Source organism: Megalobrama amblycephala, linkage group LG14, assembly GCF_018812025.1.
Source record: "Megalobrama amblycephala isolate DHTTF-2021 linkage group LG14, ASM1881202v1, whole genome shotgun sequence".
NCBI lineage: Eukaryota > Metazoa > Chordata > Actinopteri > Cypriniformes > Xenocyprididae > Megalobrama > Megalobrama amblycephala.
In genome coordinates this window covers 13,351,841-13,368,350 of record NC_063057.1, presented here as the reverse complement: position 1 = coordinate 13,368,350, position 16,510 = coordinate 13,351,841, and the positions used below count along the sequence as shown (strand labels likewise).

General features: G+C 36.8%; 1 protein-coding gene across 1 annotated transcript in view; it reads right to left on the bottom strand.

Annotated features, from left to right (window-relative positions):
- ube2h (ubiquitin-conjugating enzyme E2H (UBC8 homolog, yeast)) overlaps nucleotides 1-16,510 on the bottom strand; it is a 34,376-nt gene that overhangs the window by 3,821 nt on the left and 14,045 nt on the right. The window contains exons 2-6 of the mRNA XM_048157173.1: nucleotides 5,992-6,068; nucleotides 4,284-4,358; nucleotides 3,645-3,684; nucleotides 2,744-2,796; nucleotides 943-1,071 (exon numbers count right to left, since the gene is read on the bottom strand). Of these exons, the coding sequence (XP_048013130.1) occupies nucleotides 943-1,071; nucleotides 2,744-2,796; nucleotides 3,645-3,684; nucleotides 4,284-4,358; nucleotides 5,992-6,068 (374 nt within the window). The remainder of the gene's footprint in view (nucleotides 1-942; nucleotides 1,072-2,743; nucleotides 2,797-3,644; nucleotides 3,685-4,283; nucleotides 4,359-5,991; nucleotides 6,069-16,510) is intronic.

Here is a 16,510-nt window from a genome sequence, read left to right as displayed (position 1 = left end):
CATCAATAAAATCATCAATTGCATTTTCTTAGAAATACAATGGTAAAGACAGTAATTTGGCTTTTTTTAATTCAAAAAGTCTTAATTTTTGCACGAATAAGTTATATGACTGATATACAGTGGCGGCCAAAAGTGATGTCCGGAGGAGATAATTGGTTTAAATGACCCTACAAATTTGATTAAACCATCAAAATGTGAGAATAATATATTTTTACTTTTTTTTAAAATCTTAAATATGAGGGAAGAACAAAACACTTAACTTGGTTAAAATATTTATCTAACAAAACTATTTGGCAAAAAAGGCAAACTACAGTTTGTTTGGTTTTTTCCATGCAAAAATTAAAAAAGCATAAAAAAACTAAAATCTCACAGGAAAAAGCATACAATGATAAACATAATCAGTCGTTCCTATCAGTTCTCTCTTGTTTTACATGTGTTCATAATTTATTTGTATTACAGCCAGGCCAAAAAATTACATCTGCAATTCTGCATGTTTCATTGTGTTATCGCAAATAAAAGAATGGTCCAAGCACAACTATGCAATATGCTTACAAAATGTTTAATAGATGTTTTTAAAGATGTCAGTTTTCCTCGGCCGGACATCACTTTTGACCACTTCACACATCTCATTGGAATGGAAGCTCAGGTCAAGCAATATAAAGCTTGCCCTGTTTGTATACTGCACGTTTCTGCAAATAATGTAGGTCATCCACGCATACAGAAAACGTGAATACTGTGCACAGTATTCATACTGCAAAAATATTAAGTGCAGTATGTTGCTAGTATACTACTCTAAACATAAACCTTACACACATAAATTTTTCAGAGCAGAAGATATTATAAAGTGGTGATGTGAAACATGGTGACAGATATAAAACCAGAGGCCAGATGGAGGTTAAATCAAGAGAACACCAAGTCAAAGACTGCAATTCTCCAAATCACCTTTGATTTTCTGTTTGTAGTCCTCTGGCCGGTGCAAGTACATGGCTGCCGCATCCCCGTTCAGAGGGTCAATGGGGTTCGGGTAGGCCAGTAACTGTGGCAAGAACGACTCGAAGATATTGGTGAGATCTGTGAGGAGAGTGAAAGAGAGGAAGTAGAGCCTTTAATACAGGAGCAGAGTAAAAGTCTTATGTTATGAGCCTTACATACAGCACAAAATGGAGGATTTGTGGTGAGTGACATGATTATGGCCTAATCTCCCTTTCAGTGTGGGGGCTGTAGACATAGATCTCTCTCTCTCTCTTTCTCTTTCTGTCCTTCTCTTTTCTCTCATAACCAGTACTGTACGTTCTAGCTGTCACTATTATACAAACACAACGTGGACAATGAAATAAAGCAGCTGAGTATATTATATATATATATCACCAAAACATCCCACACGCTGTATGGCCAGATGATATGAAAACTATGATTCTCGGCTGGATAAAGCAAACCAGCTTCTTGCTATGAAAGTATTGATAGATGAGGATTGCAATCAAAGTAAAGAAGATTGCGGTGACGTACAGAAGCAAGCGCGAATCTGTTATATTGATGCGCAAACAAATCATGTACAAGCGCTCTCGACACACTGATCGCAATTTGTATTTATGCACAGACACACTTCAGTACATTCATGTTGTTTTCACACACATTCAGGATAATGTTTGGATTTGTCCTGTGTATGTTGCTGTGTACTTTAGTATATATGCAAGTCAAGGCGGTTGGTTTAGGTTTAGGCATCTCCATGTGGTCCTGTTCAGTCTCGCAACTAGACTTGTCTAAAATGTAAACAAGCTCGTTGCTGTTGCACATACTATACACTGTGAATTCTGAAACTTTTTTTTTTTGCTGTGAATTTTTTTATGGGTGCTTTGGTGTAGCCTGCATAAATGTATGAATTATATGAAATCATATCATTTGGTGTCCGTTTTTGGAAAGACATCAAAATTCACCTTGGAAAAAGCTGAAAAATACAGTTTTGTGAAAATCACACTTCAATCTGATGGTTTACTTTGCTGGATATAGGCAATGATGGCAAAATGGACATGTTAAACAAGATAAATGGTGTATGCTTAATTTCACGGTAAGTGTGCAATTAATAGCGATTAAGGGTGCACGATTAAAAAAAAATTAATCTAATAACAGCCCTATATATAATAAAAATAAAAATAAAAATATAAAATAAAAAACAAGATTGATTTGAGTTTTCATTATTTTGCAGGAAAAAAAAAAAAAAAGAGGACCGCAAAGTGATGCTTTGGTACCAAACAGAATCATAAAATTTCACTACTGAAACATGACATCTCTGTATGATAAAACTATTTGAACATGGAATGTAGACCAATCAGAATCAAGTATTTCAGAATAATATCTTCAACACTAGGCTGCAAACAACTTAACTACACTAGTATTGAATAAAAATTACAATTTTCCTTAAATTGTGACAATCTATTATATTATTATAAATACAAAAATGGGGCGACAGCTGCAAAAAGACAAGACAACGTTGTTGTGAATGATTGCTGGCAGGAATGGGCAGTTTAAGTGTGGTTGTTAGGTGAGCTGATGCTGTTTTCTGACCTTGCAGGTATTAGCTCATTCAGAGAGGTTAAGAGGATTACTGTGCACCACGGTCCTCTCTAAGGGGCCGGAGACTTTATTCTACTCCTCAGGCTGCATCAATGCAAGCAATGGCTTGCTTTGCATTATTCTCAATGTGAAAGCAGACATATGCACAGTGACCAAGATCACATATACATACCATAAAGAGCGGTCCATGTCTGGTTGATCACATCTAAACACACGGTCCCTGACCTGGACAAAGAATAACAGTCTTGGCATTAGAATAGGGGCAATGACCAAAATTAATATCATTATACTGTGATCTACAATGACACCCCATCCCATTGTTGGCCTCCACTTCTCCATTCCAGAACAGTGTTACCCATTACACTTTGCAGGTATGCAAAGTTTTCTCTTCACTTTGACCTCAGTATGAACAGCATTTTTCTTTGCTTTGTCATATCGCTTTTAATGTGAATAGACATTAAAATAGTCACCCAGAAATGAAAAAAAGAACATTTATTCTGAAAACCAGTGTTGTTATTGTAATTGTTATTGGGATTGAAATAAAATAAAATATTAATGAAAAACTTGAAAATATGACATTTTACCTTGGCTATGAAATAAGTTATTTAAAAATAATTTTAACAGAAACCGAAATAAAAATAAATTAAATCTATATAGAAATATATATTTTTTTAAATGAACAAAATTACTGAAACTTAAACTAAAATTAAAATTGAAAATATTAAAATAAAGGCTAATTAAAAAAAAAAAAAACTAAAATACTGCTGAAAAAAAATCGTTGATGTCTACCATTGCATGACTTGTAGAGTCAAGATATGCGATCTGAGGACTGGAAAGGAGGATTTAAGGAAATATATTCTTCACAAAACTATTTAATGTTTTTGAAAGACTGTGTTTAAGTCTTTTGACTACTTTTATAACACTTTTGGTCCTTTTTGGAGCTTGATGGCCCCTGATCACTGAATGTTTTGAATATGTGGGAAAAAGCAGCATGAACATTAGTCAAAATATCTCCTTTTGTGTTCCACAGTAAATTCAGAAGGCAAATTCAGACTCAGACTAAAGAGACTTACGCTTCATCGATGTTCGGATGAAAAATCTTATTCATAAATCCTGGAAAGAGATTGAAAAAGAAAGATGGAATGAGATCATAGATAGACTGCATTTGATTGCATACATTTCCTTAGACTTTTTAAAACTAATTAAATAGCATAAATTAGTATTTTGCTTTATATTATTTATGACTATTTCCCCAATTCAAATTACTGTATTAAATATTCATTAAATAAATATAAATTTTTTATATTTTATTTATTTACCATTTATTTATCCAGATAAAACTTTAACATTTATTTAAATTATTCAAATTAAAATGCTTTGAATTGCAATAATTAAAAATTGGGTCAGGAGATCATTAATCATCATGAAAATTATGTCATAAATATAAAAAAATCTTAATGGTCTTAAAATGGTCTTGGATACAAATGCACAACACTGGCTTTTCCTAACCTCTCTCCTATCACACCATCTTTACAGACCATTAAATATGACATCACAGGGATGTCATGTACTTTTTCCACCATACACACCTTAAGTGTGACTGTGTCGAATGTACTCAACCCATCATTTCACAACTACACCAATGTGTGTGGTTTTTGAAGAGCACTCAGCTGATAATGGCTCTTTGGGAAACATGCATAGTAATACTGTACCTATAGAGGGAGATTTGAAGGGGTATTTGTCTGGAAGATCTACTCGCACCTTCCATACGCCCCCTTCATACGGTGCTGACAGGAAAAACAGAGACACGCATGACTATTCAAGAAACAATTCACATCTCCTCTAACATGTAACACAGACTTTAAAAAGACAAGCAGTAATGCTTATAACGCAAACTCTAAATGACTAACTGTAAAGGTCTTTGTGTTCAAAAGTGACGGTGTGTGGGTGTAACTGTAATACTTAATTAGATAATTATTAATTATATGTGTAATGACAGATGTGTGGGTGTGTACACATGTGGACAGGGAAGCTGTGCTGTTGGCCTCGCGTGATATGGTGGTATGGTGCAACGTGTGCTCACTCCAAGAATAGCCTTCTGCAATCTGACCCTTGTGGCCACAGACTCAAACTCAGAAAGGTAAAGCCTAGCCGCAGAGGTTGCGGATAGGACCTGCTCCTACCTCTCAAAGTGGAGCGGGAGGAAAGATCATTTAACAGCAGATGATATGACAATTAAAAAGGGTCACGAGATGTTTTCTGAGTGAACAATGACGGCATGTCCCAAACCAAAAGTTGTGCAAGATAGGCATGTTTAAATATGCAAAAGTGTCATCATTGCTTCACGTGATAGCTAGGTAAAGAAACTGACTCTGTGAATGTCACGAAACCTGTCAAGGACATGACTGGGTCGTATTTCACTCCAAAAAGAAAGAAAGAAGAAATTACTGTAATGATACAGAATCATTTAGAAGCCTTTGATTTGTGTGTTAAAAAAAAGCATGATTTTATTTTATTTTTGCATTATTATTTTGCACATTTATTTGTATTTAATATAATTACATTATTTATGACTATTTGATATATATATATATATATATATATATATATATATATATATATATATATATATATTTTTTTTTCTTTTTTAAATATATTACATTATTTATTTTGGGGGGGGGGGGGGGCTCTCTTAATTGTCATGAAAATGATGTCATAAATGTCAAAAATCTTATGGTCTTAAAGGATAAGTTCACTTTAAAATGAAAATTACCCCATGCTACAGCCATTCTAGGTGTATATGACTTTTTTCATTCTGATGAACACAATCAGAGATATATTAATAAATATAGAAAGTGACACAAAATAATAATATAAGAAAGTGAATAAGAAATAAGAAAGTGTACAACTCTAGCAGTTCAAAAAGCTTACGCTACATCCTACGCCTTCCCTATTAAACTTACGGAAAAATCTTAACTGATGCAACGCCAGTTCCGTTTTTTCTTAAGTTGAATATGGAAGCAGTCTTTTACTTCATAACTTGATTAAATATGGAATTTTTTTTTTTTTTTTTTTTTTACACAAACACAACGCTTCCCCCGGAGACGTGTGGAGTACGTTTATGATGGATGGATGTGGATGGAACCACTTTCTTCAGCTTAATACTCATTGGCATCACTCACTGCCATTATAAAGCTCGGATGCGTCAGGATATTTATTAATATATCTCCGAATGTGTTCATAAGAAAGAAGAAAGTCATATACACCTAGGATGGCTTGAGGGCGAGTAAAGCTTGGGGTAATAGTTCATTTGAAAGTGAACTAATCCTTTAAAACAGGCTTTTTTCTTTTGATTTTGGGGTGAAATGTGACTTGTTTTCATAAGGTCTATATATGTAAACAATTTAAAAACAGACTTACTTCCTTGTGGTCCATAAAACTTCACTACAAATTCGTTGAGTCCACTCAGGATTGTGACTTCATGTTTACTCTCAATGCTAAATGAAATCTGTTAAGGCAAACTTAAGAGCTTTGATCAAAAGCAAAATCAAACAAAATTCACAATTAATATATAGAAAAAACTTAATAAAAATTGCACATAGGAAAAAGTTGAATTAACTTTAATCAGGATGAAATAAGAGACTCATCATTCAAATTAAAATAACAATTAACCTCAAGTTAAGAGAAAATACAACTGGGATGAGGCACTAAAATGACCTTTCAACTTACAAAAAGAACACATTCAGACCAACAGATTAATCTCACAAACCAAGTTTCTCACTTAGCCTTTATTCTCTGACCATCAATAATTATCAAGAGGTTCAGCTCAGCAGATCGGATAGCAAAAACACAATCCGTGGGTCTGACCCACACACAGGGCATCAGGGCAACTCAATACGACACTCCCGTCATTAGCTATGGTTGTCAGGCTGTCACTTCTCATATTGCTGGCACAGAGAGCAGCAGTCAGACCCTCGCTGAGCAAGACAATACACGCTCACCACCACACCAAGACCATGACAGAGACCCGACGCTCTCAAAAACTCACACACAGTCTGCCATCTCGGCTTGAACACAACATGCATCCAAAACACAGTTCTCAAGCAGACTCTGCCATTGTCATTGTCCGTATTTTGATGATGCTATAGTGTGTGTCATGTGTCAGCTGTTGTGTAGGCTGCACTGTGACTCAAAGCATACACTCACGCGGCCCAGACTGGCTCATGAAGGCAAAATGTTTACGCTCTGTTGAAACCGTGATGTGTCCTGTGACTTGTGCGAGAGTTTAACCAGCTGAGTGCTCGTCTCAAGGGTGCTTGTATCAAATGATGATTCTCGGCTCTACTGGGAAACAGAGCTGTCAATTTCAAGTGGTCTTCTTAAAACATATGGTGCGAAAGACTGTGCGGCTCCCAGGAGAAGTGTGGAAGCTGCTCTCTTTACGATTATCGTTCATTGTAGCTTTTCGATGCCAGAGTCTCAAGTTTCATGAACCTGATGACTGTAATTACACAGAGATTTATCCCCTAAAATCCGACATTGTGGAGCCAATGAGTTTTATACCACGAAAGGTTCAAGAATCATTTTCAATATTCAATCATTTAAATACATAAAAACAAAAGACCAGAACTGAAGATCTATTCACGAATAGCAGATGCTAAGGAAAATTAGCAGTGCCGCTTTAAAATGTATTATTTTTATTAAAAAATATATAGAAAAATTTATACAAATGTTTAAATTGACATTTAAAGGCATTTAACAAAATTTAATTAAGTGATAGTTCACCTATGACAAATGAAAATTCTGTCATTAATTACTCACCCTCATGTCGTTTCACACCCGTAAGACCTTCGTTCATCTTTGGAACACAAATTAAGATATTTTTTATAAAATCCGATGACTCGGTGAGGCCTCCATTGACAGCAAGAAAATGAACACTTTCAATGCCCAGAAAGGTACTAAAGACGTATTTAAAACAGTTCACGTGACTACAGTGGTTCAACCTTAATCTTATGAAGCGACGAGAATACTTTTTGTGCGCCAAAAAAACAAAATAACGACTTTATTCAACAATATCTAGTGATGAATGATTTCAAAACACTGCTTCATGAAGCTTTAAAGCTTTACGAATCTTTTCTTTTGAATCAGTGGTTCAGATCATGAAAGTCAAGTGATTTCAGTAAACGAGGCTTTGTTACATCATAAGCGTTTCGAAATTTCAATGGTTCACAACTGGGGGCGTGACTTTGTCAGTTTGATACGCACTCCGAACCACTGATTCGAAATTGAATAAAGTTGTTATTTTGTTTTTTTGCCACACAAAAAGCATTCTCGTCGCTTCATAGCATTAAGATTGAACCACTGTGGTCACATGAACTTTCTGGGCATTGAAAGTGTTAATTGTCTTGCTGGTAACGGAGACCTCACTGAGCCATCGGATTTTATGAAAAATATCTAAGGTCTTACGGGTGTAGAAAGACATGAGGGTGAGTAATTAATGACAGAATTTTCATTTTTGGGTGAACTAACCCTTTAACGATAAATAAATAAAAAGTAAAAAATTCAAAAAGTTGAATTTATGATTTTGTTATATTTTTGTTACTATAGAACTAAATTTTAAATATTAAAGGTGCCATCAAAGATGTAATATAAGTCTAAGGTGTCCCCTGAATGTGTCTGTGAAGTTTCAGCTCAAAATACCCCATAGGTTTTTTAAAATTAATTTTAACTGCCTATTTTGGGGCATCATTATAAATGTGCCGATTCAGGCTGCGGCCCCTTTAAATTCTCGTGCTCTCCGCCCACGGAGCTCGCGCTTGCCTTGAACAGCATAAACAAAGTTCACACAGCTAATATAACCCTCAAAATGGATCTTTACAAAGTGTTCGTCATGCAAGCTGCATGCATACATCGGATTATGTGAGTATTGTATTTATTTGGATGTTTACATTTGATTCTGCAATGAGTTTGAGGCTATGCTCTGTAATGCTACACTGTTGGAGAGATTTATAAAGAATGAAGTTGTGTTTATGAATTGTACAGACTGCAAGTGTTTAATAATAAAAATAACGACAGTCTTGTCTCCGTGAATACAGTAAGAAACGATGGTAACTTTAACCACATTTAACAGTACATTAACAACATGCTAACAAAACATTTAGAAAGACAGTTTACAAATATCACTAAAAATATCATGCTATCATGGATCATGTCAGTTATTATTGCTCCATCTGCCATATTTAACTATTGTTCTTGCTTGCTTACCTAGTCTGATGATTCAGCTGTGCACAGATCCAGACGTTAACTGGCTGCCCTTGTCTAATGCTTTGAACATGGGCTGGCATATGCAAATATTGGGGGCGTAACAGTCGGTGTTATGTTGAGATTCGCCTGTTCTTTGGGGGTCTTTTAAACAAATGAGATTTATATAAGAAGGAGGAAACAATGGAGTTTGAGACTCACTGCATGTCATTTCCATGTACTGAACTCTTGTTATTTAACTATGCCAAGATAAATTCAATTTTTAATTCTAGGGCACCATTAACAATTTTATTAACATTTTAAATATGTACATTTATTTGTGAATTTTAAATGTAATTTATGTATATATTTTATTATTTTCAACAATAATATTAACTTGTTTTATTTCAATGAATAAACTGATAATTAAATTGTTTTTTTTGTTTTTTTTCTTATGCAACTCCTAGTCTTCCACAGTGATACAAGGGAAACCAATTGAGACAGGGTGAGCTTGAGAGAGACGGATAGTGTTTACTGTTTTAAGACACCAGCTGGCTTCGTCGTCAGTTGTAGCTGTGAGCGGCAGTGATCACCAAGGGGTTAAACATCATAGGTTTATTTTAGGCAGAGAAGCATGTGCAGAGGCTGAGAGAATAGTGGAAACACCCAGGAAGAGTGTGAGTCTGCACAATGTTTTCTGATTCAAATCTGAAGGATGTAGCACCATCATTAGCTGCTTATTCCCAATGAACACAGAGACTCGGAACAAACACGATCCTGAAGACAACAACCTCGATTTTTTTCTTACATTAACACCTGAGATCAGAATCCGTTCAGGAAGGAATGCTGCTGTCTGGCAGCCTGTACAGGTCGCTCTCGACTAGACTTGTGAGATAAAAGATAAAGGGGCGAGAGTGTGTTTGTGTGTATATGTGTAGCTTCAGCGGACCTGTTAAAGAATCTGTGCCCATTGCTGTGATCATAAGGCCTCCAGTAGAGAAGCACCATGCTGAGCTGTCTGGCTGTGCTCAATGACACGTGGGACTACTTTTGCCAATATATTAAGCCCCTTTTGGATAGACACAAAAGCAATTGCTCATGCATGTACAGGCATAAACACACACACTCACTCTAAATACTGAAGCCTGGAGGCTGCAGGGGTTTTTCTCCCTTCCTCATGTCTTTGAGGCAGTTTTGACGCCCGTTTCCCCTCTTCTTAAAGACTACACAGGAAGAGATGGGTTCATACAAGCATGGGAAGAAAAATAAAAGGTCATTTTCCTCTCCACCTTCCTGCTTTTAAAGACATTCATCAGCGTGGTTGGCTCTTAATCTCTCTTCATTTGTACACAAAGACAATTCAATAGTCCTCCATCAATTCTTCGGCAGAAATGAAGGCACGTGCTTCTCCTCTGAGGCATCGGTGACACAGATTTAAAATAGATCGCTATTAATTGTCCATAAATCCTGTACACATCAAGGAAATAGTTCTGTCATTATCCAATCGTCAAGTCGCTCCAATAAAATATGATTTGTCAATGTGGAACGCAAAAGGAGATATTCAGCAGATTGTCCAAGCTGACCTTTTCCCTACAACAAACAAAAAAAAAGGCAATTTTGACTCCACAAAGCTTCAAAGGAGGGAAAAAAATCCATTTACGTGGTCCACAGTATTCATGTTATAATACAAGTATTTTGAAGCAGCTTTGATTAAGGAACAAACACAAATTTGTCATTATTCACCACAAATTTCACTCTTAAATTTTATTTGCTCTTCCACATATTCAAATGATGCAAAACACCATTGGTTCTTGTGTGTTATGACCAATCGCAACTTAAATGTCTGTTCAACTCCAGCCAGCTGCTGACAAAGCATCCCAAATGTGTTTTCTTCTCACAAGACAGTGCCTTGACACCCACCTGTTTTCCTCCATCTCACTGCTCCCTCCCCCTTCAATGGATTTGTATGGATTAAGCCATAATCTACAGGAGACCCTTGGGCCAATGTTCCTTTACACACACGCATAATCTAATCACACACTCAAAAGACTGATCAATCACCTCACTCAGAATTATCCGATACATTTAAGGAACAAGAGCGAGCACCGATAGGATTAGCGTTCATGTACGTTGAAACATTGCATGCTTAGACATGGATTGCTAACAGCTGTTGCGGTTGGTTGCACAATGCCGTCTTATGCACAGATGATTATGAGTGTTTATAAACCTGTGTGAACAAACAGGTCCAGACAAGCATGTGTTTGGGTACATCATCTTATAGAGAAGCTGCCTTGTTCTGCTTTGCCCTTTGGGTTAAAAACAAAGAACAAAATGGTCAGTGGTCAGCACACATGCGGGAGAAAACCACTAGGGTTCACCTTCTTTTAGAAGTCTGTTGTGAGAAAAGAATGTCCTAGCCAGGACAGACAAATAAGGGACAAACTCAGCATGGAATTTATGCTCAAAAAACACTTTCTATGCAGTAAGAGCTATTTTGGTCATTTTCTGACAGAAAAATGAACAAAGTAATTGGGGCTTCCATCTGCACTATTTTTTACATAGTTTTATGTACAGCATCAGACGGCATTTTTGGCTATTTAATGTGTCACTGTGTATGTATGAAGTTCAAAATGAGCATCAGAATGGGGAAGAAAGGTAATTTAAGTGACTTTGAACGTGGTATGGTTGTTGGTGCCAGATAGGCTGGTTTGAGTATTTCAGAAACTACTGGGAAACATTTCTAGGGTTTACAGAGAATAGTCCAAAAAGAGGAAATATCCAGTGAGCGGCAGTTCTGTGGGCGAAAATGCCTTGTTGATGCCAGAGGTCAGAGGAGAATGGCCAGATAACAAAAATAACCAGTCGTTACAACGGAGGTATGCAGAAGAGCATCTCTGAATTCACAACACGTCAAACCTTGAAGCAGATGGGATACAACAGCAGAAGACCACACCGGGTGCCATTCCTGTCAGCTAAGAACAGGAAACTGAGGATACAATTTGCACAGGCTCACCAAAATTGGACAATAGAAGATTGGAAAAACATTGCCCCGTCTAATGAAACCCAATTTCTGCTGCAACATTTAGATGGTAGGGTCAGAATTTTTTGTAAACATGAAAGCATGGATCCATCCTGCCTTGTATAAACAGTTCAGGCTGCTGCTCATGTTGTGGGGGATATTTTCTTGGCACACTTTGCGCCCCTTAGTACCAACTGAGCATCATTTAAACACCACAGCCAACCTGAGTATTGTTGCTGACCATGTCCATCTCTTTATGACCACAGTGTACACACATTCTAGCAGGATAACGCACCATGTCACAAAGCTCAAATCATTTCAAACTGGTTTCATGAACATGACAATGAGTTCACTACACTCAAATGCCCTCCACAGTCACCAGATTTCAATCCAATAGAGCACATTTGGTATGTGGTGGAACGGGAGATTCGCATCATGGATGTGCAGCTGACTAATCTGTAGCAACTGTGTGATGCTATCATGTCAATATGGACCAAAATCTCTGAGGAATGTTTCCAGCACTTGTTAAATCTATGCCATGAAGAATTAAGACAAAAGGGGATCCATATATACTTCAATATATTGAAGTATAATAAATGTAATTTGAAGCTATTTTTAATTTTTAAGTTAGTTTTGTAGTCATGAACATTTATTTTATTTTAGTTTCTGTTTTTTCTCCAGTTATAGTTTCTCTTGTAGGTGCACTTCATTCTCGAGAATGAAAAATCAGACTGACAGGAAGTAAAATCAGATCAAAATTGAAACCGGTATGCAGGCTGACATACAGGTAAAGTTTGTTCTCAGTCTTTTTAGTGAAGTCGGTGGCCACCGTGCTGAATAACAGCATGAGTCACAGGGTACAATTACAATTAAATCTGTCTCTTGTGCAAAAGACACAAACACAATAGCCAGGTTTGCCCCCTCCCTGCAGGAGCAAATCCCTCCTGTTCATTCTGGATTGCCAAGGATGAAAACAGCAGGCAGACATCAACTGCCAAGGCACGATAGCGTAGCAGCATGTTTTTTTTCCCTGAGACGCATTCATTCATCATTACAGACAGACACAAAGAGGAGAGAATCTTGTTCTCGGACACCTAATGCTAACGGCTGGCCTTGAGGTGCAGGCAAAATATTTACCCACTGCCAACAGGGTGGAAAACACTGTCTGCTTGTTAGCGCAGCATTACTTACAGATGATTAAAGACAATACATCACCATTCTACCACAGGCAAGTTCAGTTAATGTAAGAGTGTCTGTGTGAGAGCTTTGTGGTCTAAAATATTTATGTTTATGCCAAGGGCTGTGGACATTCTGTACTAAGCATTTCTATTTTGTAATCCACTCAGACAGACACCTCAGTCAACTAACAGTGTCTCAAGTCTACTAGTGTTGGTGGGAAGAAAAATAAACAGTTGAAGCTTGTGGTGCATATCTACAAGACAGAATAGACACTCAGGCCCTCACACAAGCTAAATATGCTAACTATTTTTATTAGCTCCCCTCGACCACCCGAGCTCCAAGCACAAATCAACAACTTTAGCTAGATTTTTTACATTTTCTGAAGTGGTGGTTGCATGCAAAACTTGCTAATGCATTGCTAGAGTGTTGTTAGGGTGGTTGCTTTTCTATGTGGTTGCTGGGTAGTTGCTTACAAGCTGAAGTCAAAAGAATCTACCTTTAAGTCTCTAAATATGGCTTGAGTCCCACCTTCAATGCAAGTCAATGGGATTTTCTTATCGCTTTTATCATTAGGCAATTAAAAAGAGAGAAGGAAGAGAGAAAATAAAATTGCAATACTGATCTACCGGTAATAGCACACCTCTCATTAATAAAGTATTTGAGAAATCAAGAAAAAAAAAAAGAAAAAAAGTTATACTTAAGAGAGTACTAATATTTACTAAATCCAATAAAACACTGAATAATTTAAATGGACTAATAAAGTTTTTTTAATGTATTTTCCAATAAGAGAACTTCTGCACTTCTGCTTTTGATGCTCCAAACAGGTAGGTAGCTAGCTAAATAACATTAGCTAATGATAATTAGCAACAGTCTCCCCTGCTAGGCATGATTACCAGCAACTTCTCCTCTATGACATTCACAGCTCACACAGAAGTCAGTTTCAAACCTAGCAGCTTTCTGTTGGTCAACTTGAACTGTGAAATACGCATTGCAAAATCGTTCGCCCTTGGACAAAATTGCTAATCATGTTGATTCCAATGGAAAAGACTTTGTCTGCAAAATTTCACAAAACAAAAGGTAAATGTGACTGCACCTTTATGGCTTCCCAGAAGCATATACCATCACTAACTAACAACAGAACTCGCTTATAATGAAGAAAACTTCAATCGATTAATAAAACAAACTGAATTTTTACAATCAGAACCGTTGCACTCCGACAGAAGTGAAAAGGCAGGAAGATTCTCTCTCTCACTCACTGTCATGCACTCACAAGAACACAGTTGGGCAGATGAAAGACAGGAAGTGTGGCAGTTTTTAGTCTGCATGACTCTAAGAGGAAGTACAAGGGTTCACTGATGGAGAAACAGACAAGACGCACCTTGAGGTTTAAGATTCCATTCAACCATCTAGCGAATATGGGTCATGATTTGCATCGGGTTTGGGTTAAAAAGGCAGACGTCAAACCTGACAGGAAGCCATCTATGGCCACTGCCAGTACCCCTAAAACAACTTCCTATCCTAGTGTAACCTCACACCCTTCCCCAGCTGCCTGGCTCAATGAAACACTGTGTCTGCTCTGCTCTGGACTGAAGTTTTGCTGTGTGCAGCTAACCTCTGGAGTCACATGCATGAAAGTTTAACGATTTTTCTCGAATCTGGTTAGATTTTAAAAAGACATTGGGTCAAGAACTATGCATTATTACAGTGACTATACCCGTGTAACTGTCTGGCCACAGCAAATGGATCCCACTGCAACAAGGCAACAGATTCTTCAAGAGGACATTCAAACATGCACATAATAAAACCCCCAAAAATCTCCCTTCCCTTTTCTTGGCTCTCTCAATTAGGGCTCTACTTTATTCCCTAATTAACTAGCTCTTATTTGATCAGCAGAAACATGCACAGCTTTGAGATGGTCTTCATTTCTCCTGGACATCTGCTGTACTGTAAACTAAGGCTGGGGGGGGAATAATTATATATTCGTAGTGATTTGGCTGATATCTTAAAGATTTTAAGCATTAATGGGTCCTTGGCCATTATGTTTCCTAAAGGCTGTCATTGGACAAATTTAGAGCAAAAACAGTGTTAGTTGTGTCATCATTCAAAATTGTTGGCAGACATCCATGTTTTTTAAATGTAGGGTAGTCAATGTTTTCATTAACACTTTTTGTTATACTGGTTGAAACTATCTTCACATGCTGATAGCAATCAATAAAAGAAATATAAAAAAAAAAAAAATGCACATATCTCTCCTCTGGAAGTCTCAGGACCAAAAAATGTTCGTCCAATCATTGCATTTGGTCTGAATGCAATAAAAGGATGTCCTAACTACCTGTCAACGTATGTATCTGCATACCTTCGCACACCCTGCTGGCACAGACATCACACGTCATCAGAGCATTCCATGAAGCTACGTAGAGCCGTAGACAGACAGTCACCAAACTCCACAAACAAACAACAGCCAACGTTTACTGTTCCTTACTCAAACAAGCTCATGATGCATTCACGCCATAACTACCTGGTAATTTTAAAACTAGATCTTAACAATGACTTACATTAAGAATTTAAAATACGGCAACAATGGCATGGTTGAAAAAAAAAATCTCTATGCCATTAGAGCAAATTTAAGAATATGTATTGAATAATGTAAACTTTGAGAACATCTAGATATATGTCAAAACAGAAACACCACCCTGCTTTGAGACGTCATCTACTGTCGGTGAAGCATTAAACCACATCAGAGAACACACAAGCACCTACTAGTGCAAACATCTATACTTAAGTATGTGGGACTTTTCTTGATGCATGCACTGTACTGATCAACTCCAGATATGTCTGTTTGCATTATGTCTCATAAAGGGCTAGTCATCTGTAGCCCTCTTTAGTAGAGGACTGTTAATAAACATTATGGCACACTTGCACATTCGTTGCCAACGTACATGTCAAACATTATGCACTGTGCCAGCAGGTCCCATAAGTGTGCGTTTGTTGATTTGAAAGCAAGCAGCAGCAGCTGCCTGGTTATATATGTGCGTTTCGATATGAGAGCGGATGAGTTGGGTTTGGGGGGTGGGGGGTAGGGGGTCTAGCTCTACCAGTCATCTTTAGTAAAATAAAACCTGGAGAATAGTTAGTTACCTGCAAAATTAGCAATCTCGTCCACATCATCTCTCATAGTGTTAAATAATAACACAGCTGAGTTTCAGATTGGGACCCATTAAATAATTTATGAAATAGAAAGTAATGAATAATTTGTTTAAAAAAATAAAATAAACCAAGAACAACGACCATAAAATAGCCTACTATTAGTGGTCGACTAGGGATGTGCAACGATTAATCGCGAATTATCGTTTACAAAATAAAAGTCTGTGTTTACGTAATATATGTGTGTGTTCTGTGTATAATAATTATGTATATATAAATACACACACATACATGTATATATTTAAGAAATATATGCATGATTAAATAAATATATATATTTATATATATTTTATATTA